Genomic DNA, 18342 nt, shown 5'->3' with positions numbered 1-18342 from the left:
ACATTTTTTGGACTTCAAATATAACACAAAATGCAACATGGGTACATTAAAATAGTTAAAACATACATCAAACGTCGAATTAGAAAGAGTTTTTAAACTAGTTAAATAATAATGATAATAATAAAGTGGCGTTATAACATTTAGCCAAATGGAAATAGTTTTTGTGGTCTTCCACTTCGTGTCGCCTTCATTTAATTATTCTTCAACCGCCACGCAAGTAACTAGGGGTCTCATCAATGCCATATTCTTCATCCCCGTCTTCATCTTCGACTTCATCGTCATCGTCTTCGTCTTCCGGAGGTGTTGATAAGTGCATATTCTTCATCCATGATCTCCGGTTCAACATTTTGTGATAGTGGGCCTTCTAGTGATGCCAAGTGTTGTATACGTTCCACAGAATCCAAGTAATCCTTCAAGCAAACGCAAACCTCTACCGCAACCGGGGTAAGATTCGTCCTCAACTTTGATAAAACTCTTCCACTAAAAGAAAAAGCGGATTCCGAAGCTACCGTGGAAGCTTGGACGGTTAGTAAATCACGGGCCATGACGGAGAGAATAGGAAATTGTGCTTCCTTTTCTCTCCACCAAGCCAAAAGATCCAAAATTTTAAATTGTGGTGCACTCATGAATTTTAAAAAGTTTGAACCCATATAAATTCCAAGTTTGCTACTAGGCGTTAATGTGCGTGCTCTTTTGTTTTGCTCCTCCAAAAGGTAGTTATAGAGGTCAATATGAAAATCCGTTCGACCCCCACCACTACCCGATGCACCGCTAGTAGAGTCGGTTACACTTGCAAAAGTGTAAATGTCAAACAAATTAGTAAAAGTATCATTAAAAATGTTTATTTGGTTACGGATGTAGTTTGAGTTATCTTTGTGCAAATTTAAAGACATAGCAATTTTGGTAATCAAAGCCTCTACACCCGTAACATTGATACATGGGTTTAATGTTGCGGCGCAAGTAAAAAGTGGTGGCATTTCTTTGAAATATTTGACTAGTTTTTGTCTCATTGGTCTCGTAACCAAAACAAATATTTCACTTCTTTGTTCAAAACGTTCCAATTGTGCGGACACCAACCATAATTCATTTAGTAACAATGGACTTGTAGGATAATACACACCCGATAGAAAAGTGGTTGATTGTTTAAAAACTTTTAACATTTCCACAAACTCTTCCATCAAATCCCAATCATAATCCGAAACCGGGTTTTTTCCTTTTGAAATTGTGTCGTAAAATAATTGCAAAGCGATTCTTTGACGTGTCAAACTTTCAAACATCATGCATGTTGAACTCCATCTAGTGTTACAATCCCAATGAGGACTATATGGAGTTACGTTAATGGAAATGGCAAACTTTCGATATTTTTCCATTATAGCTTTATGTCTTCCAAAAACTCTAGTTAACACAGTTTTGAATTTTTCAATCGTCGAATCTATCATTTTTAAACCATCTTGTACCGCAAGATTAATAATGTGACAAACATATCTAGTATGAAAAAACGAGCCATCCAAAATAGGTTTATATTTTGCAATTAATCTTTTTTCCGCGGCGGTATTGTTACTTGCATTGTCAAACGAAATAGAGAAGATTTTGTCGCGTAAATTATAAGTCTATAACGCTTACTAAAATTGCAAATAATCTTGCCCTCGTGTGAGGATGCGCAAAAAGTTCAAAAGCAATAACTCGTTTGTTCATTACCCAAGTAGAGGGATCTATCAAATGTGTCGTGACACAAAGATAGCTTTTGGGACAACTACCGGTGGAGGACCAAACGTCACAGGTTAAAGAAACACCGGTTTTTATATTTAAAAATCCCAATTGCATATCTTTTTTGGCTATATCCCAATACTTTAAAGCATCACGTCTAAGAGAAGTGCGACTTACTTGCCGGTATTGCGGTTGCATTTTTTCCCGCAAAATCCTTGTTAATCGTGGGTTGTCGAAGTGGTTGAAAGGATAGCCCTCTTGAATCACGAACTTGCAAAAGCTTTCACGAAGGTCATCATTGTTGTAAATGAAGATCGACCCGTCGGGAGTAATATTTGGTTGACTTGGATCGCTTTGACCTTTTACAGCCGGACAAGTTTTTGTTGTATGACTCCTTAACGTGCTATTGCCATCTTTTCCCAAAAACATTCCGCACTTCTTGCATCTCGATTTTTCCTTCCCGTTCGACAACAAACACAAATCGTAATGTTCCCACACTTCTTTACTCCGAGTGGTTGGTATGATTTTAACCACCGTTGCATCCGAATCTTGACCCGCGGTTGAATTTCTCGAGCTCATTTTTTTGAGTATTATGAGAATAAGTAGTAAATTTTTTGTGTAAAATTGAAATGTAGCAAATGAAAGGTATATATAGGCGTTTAGAAGTGCCAAAAAGTCAAAAAAAGTCAAAGTAGCCGTTTTTTTTAAGTTCTAACGGCTAGTTTAAAAAAAAAATTCGAAATTTCCCGTTTTTTAACGGTAACAAAAAAATCCGGTTTCAAACTGGTTTTGGATCCGGTTCGGTCATAATCCGGTTCTCGATCCTGGGGTCTAATCCGATTGCCATCCGAAGTCCCGATCCGGTTTCAATCCGGTGGCCGGTTCAATCCGATCCGGTTCGGTCAAAACCGGTTTTGACCAAATCCGGTTTTCGGATCGGATCGGATCCTATAGCCCAAACCGGTTTTTGTGTGCATGTCTACATTTCAGGTTCATTTATTGGTTAGTAGGTCGGGGGTAAGCCTGAGTGCAATTATTGGTTAGTGGATCGGGGGTAAGCCCGAGTGCAGTTATTCGTTAGCAAGTCGGTGGTATGCCCGAGTGTAGTTGTTGGTTAGTGGATCAAGGTTAAGCCCAAGTACAGTTATTGGTTACCAGGTCGTGAGTAAGCACAACATACGTGGTTGGTTATTAGAATGGGGGTAAGTCGAGTGATGTCAGTCGATAGTAGAGTAGGGTTGTTAGAGCTGATTAAGAGTCTGGTCTACTTTTGAATGTAATCGTTGGGTTCACTTGTGTTGGTGCATTTATATGTGGGGTTAGCTTAGCGGTAATCGGCTGAGAGTTGCGGGATTCATTGTTTAGAGGGATGACATATGGCTGAGGATATCTAGGACTGATCAATCTGTGAAATTCGGTCAACATAATGGATGTAAAGGATGGTTTAGCCTGGTGTACTGGGTTTTGTAAGGATTTATCACTGAAAGCATCAGTGTGTGAGTTTGGAAGCTATGAAGTAGGATGTGGTTCCTAAATCAGATGTTAGATGAGCAACACAAGGCCAGAAGACGTGAACATATCAAGTTGGATTCCTGGGTTAGTGTGATAATCAATTCAGGTGCCTCTCTGTACCAGGAGGTTAGATATAATTTCGAGACCAACAAGTCATGGACTAAGGAGCGGATTTTTATCTTGTAGATTAAGGATGTTGTGAGGAACAATGTTTTGTATCATCTCGCTTGATTCTCGTTTAATCTGTAAAGGTATTAGGAGGTGGTCGACTGATCAAGGGGTTTACTCCTAAAGTGGAGGCAGAACTAATTTCGAGAACAAAATCTAATTTAATTGAGGGAGAATTGTAACAACCGATTTCCATATTAGATTGATTTATGGCTTCGTGGAGTAAAATGCATGATTTTTAGGTAAAACCAAGGGTCACGATGTGACCAAGGCGAGGTCATGACGTGAGTAGTGACCAAACAAATATCTAATTTAAAATGAGTTCATGACGTAAGCAATAGGATCTTACGACATGAGACGCGCTGCAGCCCAAGCCTATGATCTTTTAGGGTTTCTTTCGTATCTAAACGCCATAAACTTCATTTTAGAGTTCCAAAATAGCCTCCTTCATCCCTAAGCTTAATAAAACCATAACCCTAGCCTCTCCTTATGATTCATGAGTTTTTGGTGGATTTTTGATGGTTTGAAGAATAAGAGATTACCACTGAAGCATAAATTCAATTGGAAGTTCCCTTTGCATCCAAGCAACACCTCTGGACCATTGTAAGTAACCAAGATTCAAGTTTTTTGTTTCTTTGTTGTTAGATCTAAGATTTTACGCATATTTACCCATGGTTGTAAGAGTTAGAGTGTTGGGACTCCATAAAGTCAGCAACTTTATGGTTCATTAGGGTCATTTGATGATTATATGTTATGGATCTGAAGTATGGATGATGGTTGAGTTCGCTTAAGTTTTGATCTCCTTTTTCTTCATAAATGCCCTAGTTTGAGCTTAAGTCTTGTATTGGACATACGAGACATTAAAGCGTAGATTTTTATGGTTATTGAAGTGTAAGGAAGCCTCCTGGAGAAGACAGGTTAGTGGCTTAATGGATTAAGAAGTTTTTGGATTAATATGAGATTCAGACCGATCTGACGACATGAGGTTATGCGTGTCACGTTGTGAGGATCACGAGTCACGATTATTTTGTCCTGCAGTGGCTCATGATGTGAGCCATAGATGGTTATGTTGTGAGAGGCTGTTGACTATTGACTTTCGTTGACCGTTGACTTTTTGGCTTGTTTGACCTTGCGTCAAACTTGAAGGATTTAGGTCGTTGATAAAGATTCTTCCATGATTTGGTGATAGAGGGATCGTGTGAACAAGCAATGCAGAAATGGAGCGCTTCTCAATGTTTTCGGGTTCTGTGATTAAAATGAGCTTTGCCTCATTGTATGTGACATCCCGGACTTTACGTCAAAAAATTATGGAGGGTCAAGTTCACAGTAAGTCTCTTGGTAAATTGAATCATTAAGTTTTATTGCACCTAATGTGAAAACAAATGAGTTATTTCAACTATTATCAGATACCAAATGGCATCTTATTTCCAAAAATGTAATTTCACAAACAAATCAAAGAACTTTTGGAATGCGTCTGAAAACTAAAATTTTCTATTAAGCAGTTGTGAGCAATACAAACACTCTACTCGCGTAATATGTGTTTCCCTGATTCCGAAAATATAAAGAACATTCAAAACGAAGTTCGTATGCAAAAGATACGACCATTTTAAGAATAAAAAACAGGTATAATACTGATTTTCTTAAAACCTCTAAAACCGTTTCTAAACATTGAGGCTATAGCCTAATATTTAATTTCGTATTTTTTATATCAAGTTCAATTTTACTTTGCATATTTGAAATACTTTTATAAAAATATTTATAATAAAAATCAGACGTTTTCAGCTTAATTAAACACGAAACCTTAAACGTTATTTCACAGATTTTAATCTAGCAGAATTTAATTATGTCAGCATTTTTGGAATTACCACGACCATAACATTATGCAGGCACTTTTAGAAACTTATATAATCGGTGCAAGGGAAAGAAAATCAAGGTATACATCACGATAAAGAAATTTATAAAAAGTTTTAATTATTATTATAAAAAATATTTATAATATACATAATGACAACGACGATATATATGTATATATGTTTTTGGTGTCGTATGCGACTTCAGAAGATCCAAATTAGTTGTGTAATCACAATGTATATTAGTTATATAATAAAAATTATATAGCAACACTAAGTGTATGTGTGTATATATATATATATATATATATATATATATATATATATATATATATATATATATATATGTATATAAGTTATATAGGAATAAAATTTCTCCACAATACATAATTAAATCTATACACTTAAATAATTATCCACACTTGAAACCCAAGAAAATAATACAATTATACTCTAAATCAATCATATTGAGCAGATGGGTACAACCACATCTTGGAAGTATCTCTAAAATTATAATCACCAATATAACTTTCAAACAAAACCCAATACAACACTCAAAGAAACCTTAATACTACACTCAAAGAAAATTTAATACCAACACTCAAAGAAAGTTGTACAATGATAAAAATTTAGGAGAGAACTACACGCATCATTTTTCTTCCTTCTTTTTGATCGAGGTTACAACTGGTGGTTTACGGGTTTATCTCCGGCGGTTTTCAGATAAGTTTTTCAGCGTTTTAAGGGGCTGTAACAGGTTCATTGGTGGTGGCTCTTGGGCTCTCGATTGGAGTTGCTACCATCACCTCCGATAAGAACCACCGACTGTGAGGCCACCGTGCAACCACCACATCCCACCCTCTCTCATCCCTTTTCTATTAATCAGAGCAAACCCAAACACCCCAATGATTCTGTAAAAAAAAGAAGGAAAATAAGAAGCTACCTGATCAACGTCGTCTTCTTCGTCCCCCATCAAAAAGAACCTCCGGTGGTGGTGGTGATTCCCTGCGATACATCGAGACAATAGTCGCCTCGTGCGTTTCCTCTTCCCTCTCGTCAATCACAATAACCCTAGCAGCTTTCGCTGCTATCTCGTTTCGGACCCACTACTTTCCCTCTTATGGTCATGCCCCTCGCTTCCTTCCCTTCTGATTCTATCGATCAAGACCTCCGGGGATCTTGATTTCATCGCTGCTCCTTCTCGTATCGCTGCGGCAATTCAGTTCTCCCCCTTTTCCTCCTTCGCACATTACCATCAGAGCAGGAAGAAACCCTCGATGCCCTTTCCTCTTCCGTTCGATCCAGTTGAACCCCGGAGACCATATCGGCTTGCGCACCGACCGTTGAACCCTCGTGCCCCATTCGGGCCGCCGATTTCCTTCCTTCGCATCTACCCTTCATACGTATTCAGCTGATTTCGTTCGTGCCCCTCTATTTTCTTTCACCGATCAAACCTTGAGCACGGGAGAGCCATTAAAAGCCCTAATCCATTTTAGCTTGTGAAAGGACCAAAGTACCGCCATTATTAAAACACTGTTTCGAAATGAGTCCCTATCCCCAAATATTGATTCCCTATCCCCAAATATTGTTTCCATTTATTCAGAAGGCCCTTAAAGCCATGCACAACATAAAGTGTTAGTGAATATGAACATGTGTTAAAAACTTTAAGGTATATTTGAGTATACCTTGGGAAAGCATCTTTGAACTTTAAATCCATGCACAACATATCATAGGTTGAATTCCATCGTGTTGGAACATCAAGCATTAACTTCCGATCACGTATTTGCATTTGATGTGCAGCTTTTGAAAAATTTAGACGTCTACCCTCTGAATTGTTAATATACTTTATGTTGGAATAGTGTCTAAGGCTATAACTATATTCGGTGGTGCATGGTCCTTTTGGGTTGCCTTCACCATAGTAACTTGAAGGATGATTTGTATAAGAGAGAGTAAATATTATAAGGAATAATATTTGGCTATTTGATTAATATAAGTCATAAATTAATTGGTATTAATTTGGTGACTTAAAGAGATTAATTAAATAAGAGGGTATAAACTGTCAATTGTTTGATAGTTAGACTTTAGACTGTAAATCCATTGAGATGGACCTTGGACGGATTCTAAGAGCTTTAGGATAGCTCAAATCGTCCATATGGTTATCTATGGAATGGATTTGGATAGCCTTAAGAGAAGATTATCCAATTAGGGTTTAGGGTGAAACCCTTAAGGAGTCTACAAGTATAAATAGACCCTATGGGTGAGGGAATTCGACACACAACCTTAAGCAAGGATACTATGGCCGAATTCCTCCCCTCTCCACTCTCCTAAATCATCTTGCTTGCTATTGGTGTTTATAAGCCATTAGAGGAGTGACAATTGTGACTCTAGAAGCTCCAAGACAACAAGATCAACAAGGAACTCAAAGGTATGATTCTAGATCTGTTTCATTATTGTTATTTAACCTAATTAGCTATTAGAAGTCTTGGATTCAAAGCATGTTTATTAGAAAGCCTAGATCCAAGCAATAGGGTTTTGCATGCGCACATAGGAAAGTTCTTATGGCTGAAACCCAACAGTGGTATCAGAGCCTAGATTGGTTTTCTTTAAATTGTTGCCTAATTAACTGAAACAAACCTGCAAAATTCGATTTTTTGGGTTTTGAGTCACTGACTCGTCGAGTTCCAAGGTGGACTCGTCGAGTAGGCCTGACTCGGCGAGTCCCCTTGTGCACTCGGCGAGTCCAGGCGTCAGGAAGGGCCAGATTCGGGATTTATTTGTGTTTATCTTATCCAAACTTTCCATAAACTAATTAGATCAATATAAATCCGATTTTTTGATAAATATAAGTGTTATCTTGATCTAGTTAAAGGTAATTATCAACTAATTAAATATTTAATTTCCTTATATGATAATTAATTAATTATTTTGATTATTTTGGTAATTATCTTCAAAGAAATCAAAGATAAATCAAATAAAGATAATTAAGATATTAATTGTTAATTGAAATTATTTGTTATTTGATCCTCCATGTTTTAAATGTTTAAAACCTACCCTAAGGTTTTGAAATTTATATTTGTGATTAAAAGTTTTAATTTAGACAACTTAAATTTCAATCCCTAGATTTTAAAAAGTTTAAAAATACAACCCTATACTAATATGATATTAATAGTATAATATATATATGTATAACTAAATGTTAGTCTTACCGCTAGTAGGCCTCATTCACGAAGCCGATCTATAAGGTGGGTATAAGGTTGCGGCCTATAAAATGGCGTTTAATGGGTGTACACTCACACCCACCGCTTGCTTGATTGGTGGAGGGTCGTTAGCCGAACGGGTAGGATAGGGAAACCTCATCCTCTCATTAAAAGTATAATAAGAAATACGAAGTAACTAAATTTTTTTTTAAATTTCCCAATCTTAGTTACTTTAGGAAAAGTGAATTGATGCAATCCCATGAAATTACACTTTGCACCTTGCTAAGATGTTAGTGGAGCGTGTGTGGTTTACCGGCACACTAATTGGTTCTAAGCGAAGGTGGCAAAGGGTGATTCATTGTTCATCATAGTTCGATGGAGCGTGTGTGGTTTACCGGCACATCGAATAGGTGATCGTTACAATGAAGGCACCATGTGAATTTGCATGGTAATTCACACCCGCTTTGTGATCCTCGGCATCCCAGTCACAAACAAGAGGGGCATATCGAGATTTAAACATGCCATTGAATAGTTCAATGAATCTCATCCGAATCTAGGAATTCTCAAAAACACTTAGGACTAATAGTTTAAGTTTTTGTGATGGAGAATTAGTGAATCGTCATTCACTTACCTTCAATTTATTTGCATGTTAGATTACGGCATCCCTTTTCTAGTATGTAAATGTTATTGTTGGATCCTAGCCCTAATTTTCTTATTGGGTGATAATTAGGGATTCTTATTCTAATCAATCTTTGTCCTTTCTATAGATGTCAAACGCAAACAACGATGCTGCTAGTTCTTTCACGTTGATGAGCCTTTGCCAAAAGGTCACCTTCGATGGAACGAACTTTGGCGAATGGATAAGATACATTCGCACCATTGCTCGCTATGAGGATAAAGAGTATGTCCTTGACGAGAAGCTCGAGAAAATCAACCCCGAAGTTGCTACTCCCGCTGAAATCACCGCCTTTGAAACCCATGAGCGAGATGCAACGAAAGTACATTGCATCATGATCGCCACCATGAACTCCGAATTTCAAAAGTCCTACGAGGACATGTATCCATACGAGATGCATCAAGACTTGTTGGAGAGGTACCACCAAAACGCGAGACAAGAGCGTTACGAGATCTTCACTAACATGATTTCCGCCAAGATGGGTCATGGAGAATCTCTTACCGTGCACTTGCAAAAGATGCAAAGGTATGTCGACCGCCTTTGCAAGTTAAATGTTGACTTCGGCGAAGACTTGGCGATTGACATGGTGCTTCACTCTTTGCCTCCGATGTACAATCAATTTAGGATGACCTACCACATGAACAAAGAGGAGGTCACTCTAAGTAAACTCCAAGGTCTCTTGAGGGTTGCTGAGAGCAATTTCAAGGACAAGTCTGTTGCACCAACTCCCAATCCATCCGCTGCTCCTGTCTTGGCTATTAGTCAAGGGAAGGGAAAGAAGAGGAAAGCTTCTTCAAATAACTATCAAAAGGTGAAAGCCCGAGATGGTTCCTCTTCTAGTGGGACCAAAGTTGATCCCTCTAAGCCCTGCTCTAACCCGAAGGAGGCAGAGTGCCACCACTGCCACAAGATAGGACATTGGAAGAGAAGCTGCCCGGATTACCTGCAAGCCATCAAGGAAGGAAAGATCAAGCCATCTTTCGCAGGTATATATGCAATCAAATCTAACGATTCTAATCATGCTATTTCTTGGGTTCTTGACACCGGTTGTGGTTATCACATTTGTTCTAATGTGCAGGGACTAAGAAAAAGTAGGGATGTGGAGCAAGGAAGGATCAATCTAATCATGGGGAACAGAAGATCGTCGCCTGTGACCAAGATTGGAGTGTATTCTTTAGTGCTTAAGAATAGTTTAGTTTTAGATTTGAACAATTGTTGCTATTCTCCAGAAATGGCTAGAAACATCATTTCATTTCATGGTTTTTATAGACAAGGATTTAGATTTTCTTTTAATAATGAGAATGGTTCTATTTTGGCTTATCTAAATGGTGTCTTTTACTTTGAAGCTATACCATGTAATGGAATATATGAAACTGTTATGATTGTTGATAACTTAGGAAATGATGTTTTGAATATTGATTCTTCCACTAGTATGGATAAAGCATCCTTGTGGCATTGTCGTCTTGGACATGTCAACAAGAAACGCATAGCCCAACTCTAAAAGGATGGAGTGTTGGAGTCATTCGACCTTAGGGAAGATGACACATGTGAGTCTTGTTTACTTGGAAAGATGACTAAGTCACCCTTCACGAGTACTTGTGAAAGGGGTAAGGGACTATTGGACCTAATACATACCGATGTATGTGGACCTTTTAAATCAACCACAAAGGATGGGAACCGCTTCTATGTGACTTTTACCGATGACTATAGTAGATATGGGTATATCTACTTAATCAAGCAAAAGTCAGAAACGTTTGAAAGGTTCAAAGAGTTCAAGAATGAAGTGGAGAATCAATTGGGCAGGAAAATCAAGATGCTTCGATCCGATCAAGGAGGAGAGTACCTAAGTCTTGAATTCCACGATTATCTCAAGGAGTGTGGAATAGTTTCGCAATTGACGCCTCCTAGGACACCGCAGTTGAATGGTGTGGCAGAAAGGCGTAATCGAACCTTATTGGATATGGTTCTCTCTATGATGAGTCGTGCTTCACTACCTATCTTCTTTTGGGGGTATGCCTTAGAGACTGCCGCCCATATCCTTAACCGAGTCCCTACTAAGAAGGTTGCCAAAACACCTCACGAGATGTGGACGGGGAAAGCTCCCTCGTTGGCACATATCAAGGTTTGGGGTTGCGAGGCTTTCGTAAGACGAGATACTCACGACAAGCTTGAACCTCGAAGTGAGCGATGTATTTTCATCGGCTACCCGCAAACTTCCTTTGGATATCTCTTCTATAGACCGAAAGATAATGTTATCTTTGTTGCGAGGAGAGGAGTTTTCCGAGAGCGAGAACTCATAAGCCAAGGAGACAGTGGGAGGCAAATCGAACTTGAAGAGATTCAAGAATCGATAGATGAAGGAACCTCTACCGCTGGCATTCAACCCGAGGAGGAAACTCCGGTTGAACCAATTAACGAATCCTTACCTCTTAGACGTTCCGATAGAGTTAGAGTTCATCCCCAGTTCTATGGTTTTCATATTACTACCGAAGGGGACACGTATATTAGTGATGGTACACTAGTAAATCTTGATGAACCTAATAGCTATAAGGAAGCCATGGCAGGCCCGGAGTCTGCGAAATGGAAAGAGGCGATGGATAGCGAGATCCAATCCATGTACGATAACCAAGTTTGGAATTTGGTTGATTACGTGCCCGAACGTAAGACCGTAGGGTGCAAGTGGATCTTCAAGAAGAAGACCGACGTGGATGGGAACGTACACACATATAAAGCGCGATTGGTTGCGAAGGGATTTACTCAAACTCGCGGAGTTGACTATGATGAGACCTTCTCACCAGTTGCGAAGATTAAATCTATTAGAGTGATGCTAGCAATTGCCGCATTTCATGATTATGAGATTTGGCAAATGGATGTCAAGACCGCTTTCCTTAACGGAAAGTTGGCTGAGGATGTTTACATGGCTCAGCCAGAGGGGTTTGTGGATCCGAAGCATCCGAATAGAGTGTGTAAGCTTGAGAAGTCCATTTATGGACTTAAGCAAGCATCTCGCAGATGGAATCTTTGCTTCGATGAGAAAGTCAAAGAGTTTGGATTTGTACGAAGCGAAGACGAATCTTGTGTATATGTCAAAGCCAGTGGGAGTATAGTAAGCTTCCTCGTTCTATATGTCGATGACATATTACTCATAGGAAACGACATCCCGACTCTGCAGGAGGTTAAGTCCTAGCTCGGGAAGTGCTTCGCTATGAAGGACCTCGGAGAGGCTTCTTACATTTTGGGAATAAGGATAGTAAGAGAAAGAAGTAAGAGACTAATTGGACTTAGTCAGAATACTTACTTGGAGAAGGTACTAAAACGTTTTAGTATGGAAAACTCAAAGAAGGGAGAACTACCGATACAAGGAAATGCCAAGTTGAGTAAGACTCAAAGTCCGAGTACCGAAGCTGAGATAGCAGAAATGAGCCGAGTACCATACGCTTCCGCAGTTGGCTCAATCATGTACGCTATGACTTGTACTCGCCCTGATGTAGCCTTCGCTTTGAGCATGGTTAGCAGATATCAAGGGAACCCTGGCAAAGCACATTGGATTGCGGTGAAGAACATCCTTAAGTACCTTCGGAGGACGAAAGAATGGTTCTTAGTCCTTGGAGGGAGTGATGACTTAAAGGTGCGAGGGTATAGTGACGCCAGCTTTCAGACTGACAGGGACAATTACCGTTCGCAGTCGGGCTGGGTTTTTACCCTAAATGGAGGAGCAGTAACATGGAAAAGTTCCAAGCAGGAAACCGTAGCTGATTCAACGTGCGAATCAGAGTACATCGCAGCGAGCGAAGCGTCGAAGGAGGCAATATGGCTGAAGAACTTCATCGGTGATCTTGGAGTTGTGCCGGCTATAAAGGAGCCCATGGATATTTTCTGTGATAACGAAGGTGCGGTTGCCTTGACCAAGGACTTGAGGGATCATGGTAGATCTCGGCATATCGACAGAAAATATCACTTCATTAGACATCGTGTAGAAGAAGGACAACTCGTAGTGAAGAGGATATCATCAGAAGATAACCCAGCAGATCCGCTTATGAAGGGACTGAGTAGGGTTAAGCACTTGCAGCATGCTAGGAGCATTGGGCTGAAGGATGATATTAGCATAGATTAGATAGTATTAGAAACGTATAATAGATAAATGTAATTAACATTTGATGATTAAATAAAGGAGTTTTATTTATGAGTAAAGTTACTATCACATGTTAGTTGTTTAACTATTGTTTCACTTTGCATGTTTTGACTTCCAGAATAATTGAGTTTATTAGGAATAATCGAATTATTCAAATGGTCCACAATCGTTCATATGTTGGGAGTAGATATGAATGAAGATTGTCATGAATTGGTGTGTAGAGTGTCTAAACGGTGTTAGACATAGCAAGGGTTGCTGCAACGTTCATGAGTGCTTATGAACTGGTTTTGAGCATTGGAATAAACCCGCACTTGCTGGAATCACCTTATGGAATACGATATAAAAGGTGATCGCAAGACAATAATATCATATGGTCTTAAAACCTAGATATATGGTTTATTATTTGTTAATTGATTGTGCATTGATAATGCGAAAACGCATCAGTAACTTGATGTTATAAAACGCATTGTTGTGTATAGTTGGTTAATGAATAAGTAAATGCATATAAGTCGAAGTTTATCTGTAAATTTTATCCTAAGAGGATAGAAGAGATATCTTGGCCACTCGATGATTTGATTTGACTTATGTGCCGGGCCCGGTCAGAACTGAATTGATGTGTTCGATTAAGTTCTATGTCAAATAAATCGGAGATCGAGAAATCTAAATGCTAGACTAACCATTCCATAGGATTGTCAGCATGATATCTAACAGAGGACTGTACGATCCCTTATCTAAAGGACAAGATTGATTAGATCAGAGTTGACAGCGTCTTTGAGAGCTACGATTGCAAACCGTATTGTACTTGTATAGTTACTAGACTTATCCAAGTGGGAGACTGTTGGAATAGTGTCTAAGGCTATAACTATATTCGGTGGTGCATGGTCCTTTTGGGTTGCCTTCACCATAGTAACTTGAAGGATGATTTGTATAAGAGAGAGTAAATATTATAAGGAATAATATTTGGCTATTTGATTAATATAAGTCATAAATTAATTGGTATTAATTTGGTGACTTAAAGAGATTAATTAAATAAGAGGGTATAAACTGTCAATTGTTTGATAGTTAGACTTTAGACTGTAAATCCATTGAGATGGACCTTGGACGGATTCTAAGAGCTTTAGGATAGCTCAAATCGTCCATATGGTTATCTATGGAATGGATTTGGATAGCCTTAAGAGAAGATTATCCAATTAGGGTTTAGGGTGAAACCCTTAAGGAGTCTACAAGTATAAATAGACCCTATGGGTGAGGGAATTCGACACACAACCTTAAGCAAGGATACTCTGGCCGAATTCCTCCCCTCTCCACTCTCCTAAATCATCTTGCTTGCTATTGGTGTTTGTAAGCCATTAGAGGAGTGACAATTGTGACTCTAGAAGCTCCAAGACAACAAGATCAACAAGGAACTCAAAGGTATGATTCTAGATCTGTTTCATTATTGTTATTTAACCTAATTAGCTATTAGAAGTCTTGGATTCAAAGCATGTTTATTAGAAAGCCTAGATCCAAGCAATAGGGTTTTGCATGCGCACATAGGAAAGTTCTTATGGCTGAAACCCAACACTTTATACCCTCACCAACATCACCAATGATATGATCAATTATTGCAAGACCATCTTTCACTAGAATATTCAATATGTGTGCGCAACATCATATATGAAACAACCTACCACTACATGAAAGTTTTCTTACACGCGAAAAAGTTTCTTTCAATCTTCTTAAAGCTTTGTCATTATAAGCTGCGTTGTCAACTGAGATGGTGAAAATCTTATCTTTAATTTCCCACTCTTGCAAATACTTGTAAATACCATCAGCAATATCAACCGCAGTACGAGGAGGAGGAACATGTACAAAACTTAATACATGTTTCTGTAATCTATAGAAAAGCGTTGAGATATAAATTAAAATATGATAGAAAGAAAAAGATAAATAATTAAATATGAAAATTGAGCAAGTTGTTAAACCTCCAATTATGATCTACAAAGTGTGCAGTAATAACCATATACTCAATTTTCTGATGCGATGACTTCCAACAATCAGTTGTTAAACTGATTTTAGAGGCAGCTTTTGTAACGGCTTTCAACCTTTTCTTCTCATGCTCGTATACCTTAAAACAGTCTGGCGTAATTGTAACTCTGCTTACTTTCTCAAACAATGGAGTAGCTTCATTTTTAAACTTTTGATGTTTTTTTCCGTTTTCTCGTTAATTGTACTTCATCTTCATCGGCTTCGTTATTTTTTTCTCTCACACTTTCATTTTCATTAGGAATTTGACTTGTTGTATCTTCATTTGGAGTGGTTGTGTGATCCATACCATGTACTGATTGTGATGACGGATTATCAATCCCAACACCTGTTTCAACCCCCATTCCTTTGTTTGGACTTAATAGATTTGTTGTAGACCCTCCATCATCCATTGAATCTTCATAAGAAAACAATACAAAATCATAGATACATCAATTTGGTACCTGGGATCCATAAGAAAACAATACAAATCATAGATACATCAACTATTTCATACTGTCATGTTTGTGGTTTGAATCCTAGACCTTATTACGTTGGAGATCATAAATGTCATGTTTGCATATTATCATGGGGAGGGGTAATTTCTAATTTGAAATAAAATCTAAACACAAATTTAATAATCTATTCTTCTTACTTGTGTTTTGGAGATCATAAATGTTATCAAATTGTTTGGTTCCCACCACCTCATCAGATTTTTAAAAAAATTGGTTATCAAATTGTTGTGTGGTTAAATCTTGATTTTATACGTTACATAATAAATCTTGTTATGGTTTTACGAAACAACTCATATGTATTCATTTTATTAAGATGGATAATTTTATGTTTTTGAAGTTTTGAATTTATTCTCTAATGAATATTAAACGTGTAAACTTGTCATGGAATTTAATAACATGTTAACATCAGAATGCATTCAAAGAAGAAACAAGAACACGATGGCAATAAGGTGACTGGCTTTGGCGATTATATATATATATATATATATATATATATATATATATATATATATATATATATATATATATATATATATATATATATATTCAATCACAGTGGCAACGTCGAAACCCTAGATGGTAAACTTCTAATCTCAACCGTCGTAGCCCTAGAGGTGACTGGCTATGGCAATTATTTTATATATATATATATATATATATATATATATATATATATATATATATATATATATATATTCAATCACAGTGGCAACGTCGAATAGATTGATTCCAGGATCATTCATAGATTCATAGTTGAAGTAAAACAAAAAAAAAACAAGAAATTTTTCCAATAATCATAATTGTGGACTGTTGAGAACGAGATGGATTCCGGGAACAGTTGAGAACGAGATGGATTCGCAGGAACAGGGGCAACGTCGAAGCCCTAGATGGTAAACTTCTAATCTCAACCGTCGTAGCCCTAGATGGTAAACTGCTAGTCTACTAATGTCGATCACCATATTGGAATGCAAAGTAAAGGGAAGGTCGCAAAGGCCTTGGCGTTGCTTTGTTTCCACACAAATAATTAAATAAATTAAGAAAATAAATTACTAATAATATAAATATATATTATAAGGAGTGAAGTAAATGGAAGGTCGGTAAAGGCGTTGCTTTGTTTCCATTAAAAGAATTAAAGAAATTAAGAAAATAAATTATTAATAATATAAATATATAATATAAGGAGTGAAAATATATATTTATATTATAATTTATATAGACTCGTTTAAGCTTGCGAGCCCCAGTCGAACTCGGTATAAAAGCTCGGGCTCGAGCTTGTTTAATAAATGAGCCCCGAGTAAAGCTCAGGCTCGGCTCGGGCTCGTTTAAATCGAGTTCGAGTCGAGTTTTTAATGAGTCGATTTCGAATAGCTCACGAGTAGCTCGGTTCACTTACACCCCTACTTCCTTTGATTATTTTTAACAGAATAACTGTAACGATCGAAAATTTTCAACAAAATTTAAACTTTTCAAAAACAACCCATTTTAATAATGTTATTACAGAAAGATTTTCAATACATTTATTATCAGAGTATTCCCAGAACCATAACATAAAACATAAACACGAGGAGTGGTACGATCACGCCTTCGCCTTGCCACGGTCTCCTGAAGAACCTGAAAAACATTAAACCACAACTGTAAGCCAGAAAGCTTAGTGACATACCCCCAAAATACCAACCACATATATGCCCTTCCAGGCTACGACCTTCCGGTCCAAATCATAATGTCTTCCGGCCCATAACATAGTGCACTCCGGCCTATATCATACATAGCATATGTAACATAACAGAACATAGAACAGCCATGCACTTCGGGTCTACTGTGAGACTGGTCCGCTGCACCGGCCAATAGTCCACCTAGTCCACCCTCCGAGTCTACAGTATAACTGGTCCGCCCGCACCGGGCCTTCAGTCGACCTGGTCCACTCTCCAAGCCTCAGCACGTCTGGTCCGCCCTCTTGGGGCCTACAACCTATCCGGACCGCTCGCTAGGCCTTCGGAACAACCGGTCCGCCCTGGTTATCTTGGCCTACAGCACAAAGCAGGACCCGCCTCAACCCAACTCCAGTCCAAACAACCATGTGCACATAAACATACAATCATATAAGAGTTCACAGTCAATAAGCCGATCAAACATATCACACAACATATCATCATCCTAACCAGGATACCGACCTAACCGGTCACTAGCATAGCATCACCCTACATATTAGGAAACCGACCTTAACCAGGTCTCTAACATATACCATCCTAGCTACCAGGATGCAGGCATATCAAGCAATAACATAACAACAAATACCCGGATCTCAATCCGATAAAGGGCCGGCCTTGGTGCCTTAGACCCTGTCGATATAGTGAGGATAACTGACCTCGCGATGCCGATACTTTGAACTGAAGAAGCAGATTCTCGAATCACCAACTCACCGCAAATCCCGAACTAACCATCATAACAAAATAAACATTAGGCCAAGCATACATCAACTTATCAGGCCAAGACCAAAGTCCAAATCTTATACAAAGTCCAATATTGGCCCAATTTACCAAATTGGGCCCACCTCACCAAATGGGCCTAGATCCAATGTCCATAA

At 38.3% G+C, this 18342-nt stretch overlaps 1 protein-coding gene across 1 annotated transcript; it reads right to left on the bottom strand.

Moving 5' to 3' along the window:
- Window positions 1-202: 202 nt before the first annotated feature.
- Window positions 203-1439, bottom strand: LOC145045910 (zinc finger BED domain-containing protein DAYSLEEPER-like). Its single transcript, XM_078994199.1, has 3 exons — window positions 647-1439; window positions 429-577; window positions 203-319 (listed from the first exon to the last, which is right to left on the bottom strand). The coding sequence occupies exons 1-3, from the start codon at window positions 1437-1439 to the stop codon at window positions 203-205; spliced, it is 1059 nt and encodes a 352-aa protein (XP_078850325.1).
- Between the last annotated feature and the right edge of the window lie 16903 nt (window positions 1440-18342).

This window comes from Lactuca saligna, chromosome 5 (genome assembly GCF_052625555.1).
Source record: "Lactuca saligna cultivar CGN05327 chromosome 5, ASM5262555v1, whole genome shotgun sequence".
Lineage (NCBI taxonomy): Eukaryota > Viridiplantae > Streptophyta > Magnoliopsida > Asterales > Asteraceae > Lactuca > Lactuca saligna.
The sequence above is the reverse complement of the archived record's forward strand: the minus strand, read 5'-3'. Positions and strand labels throughout refer to the sequence as shown.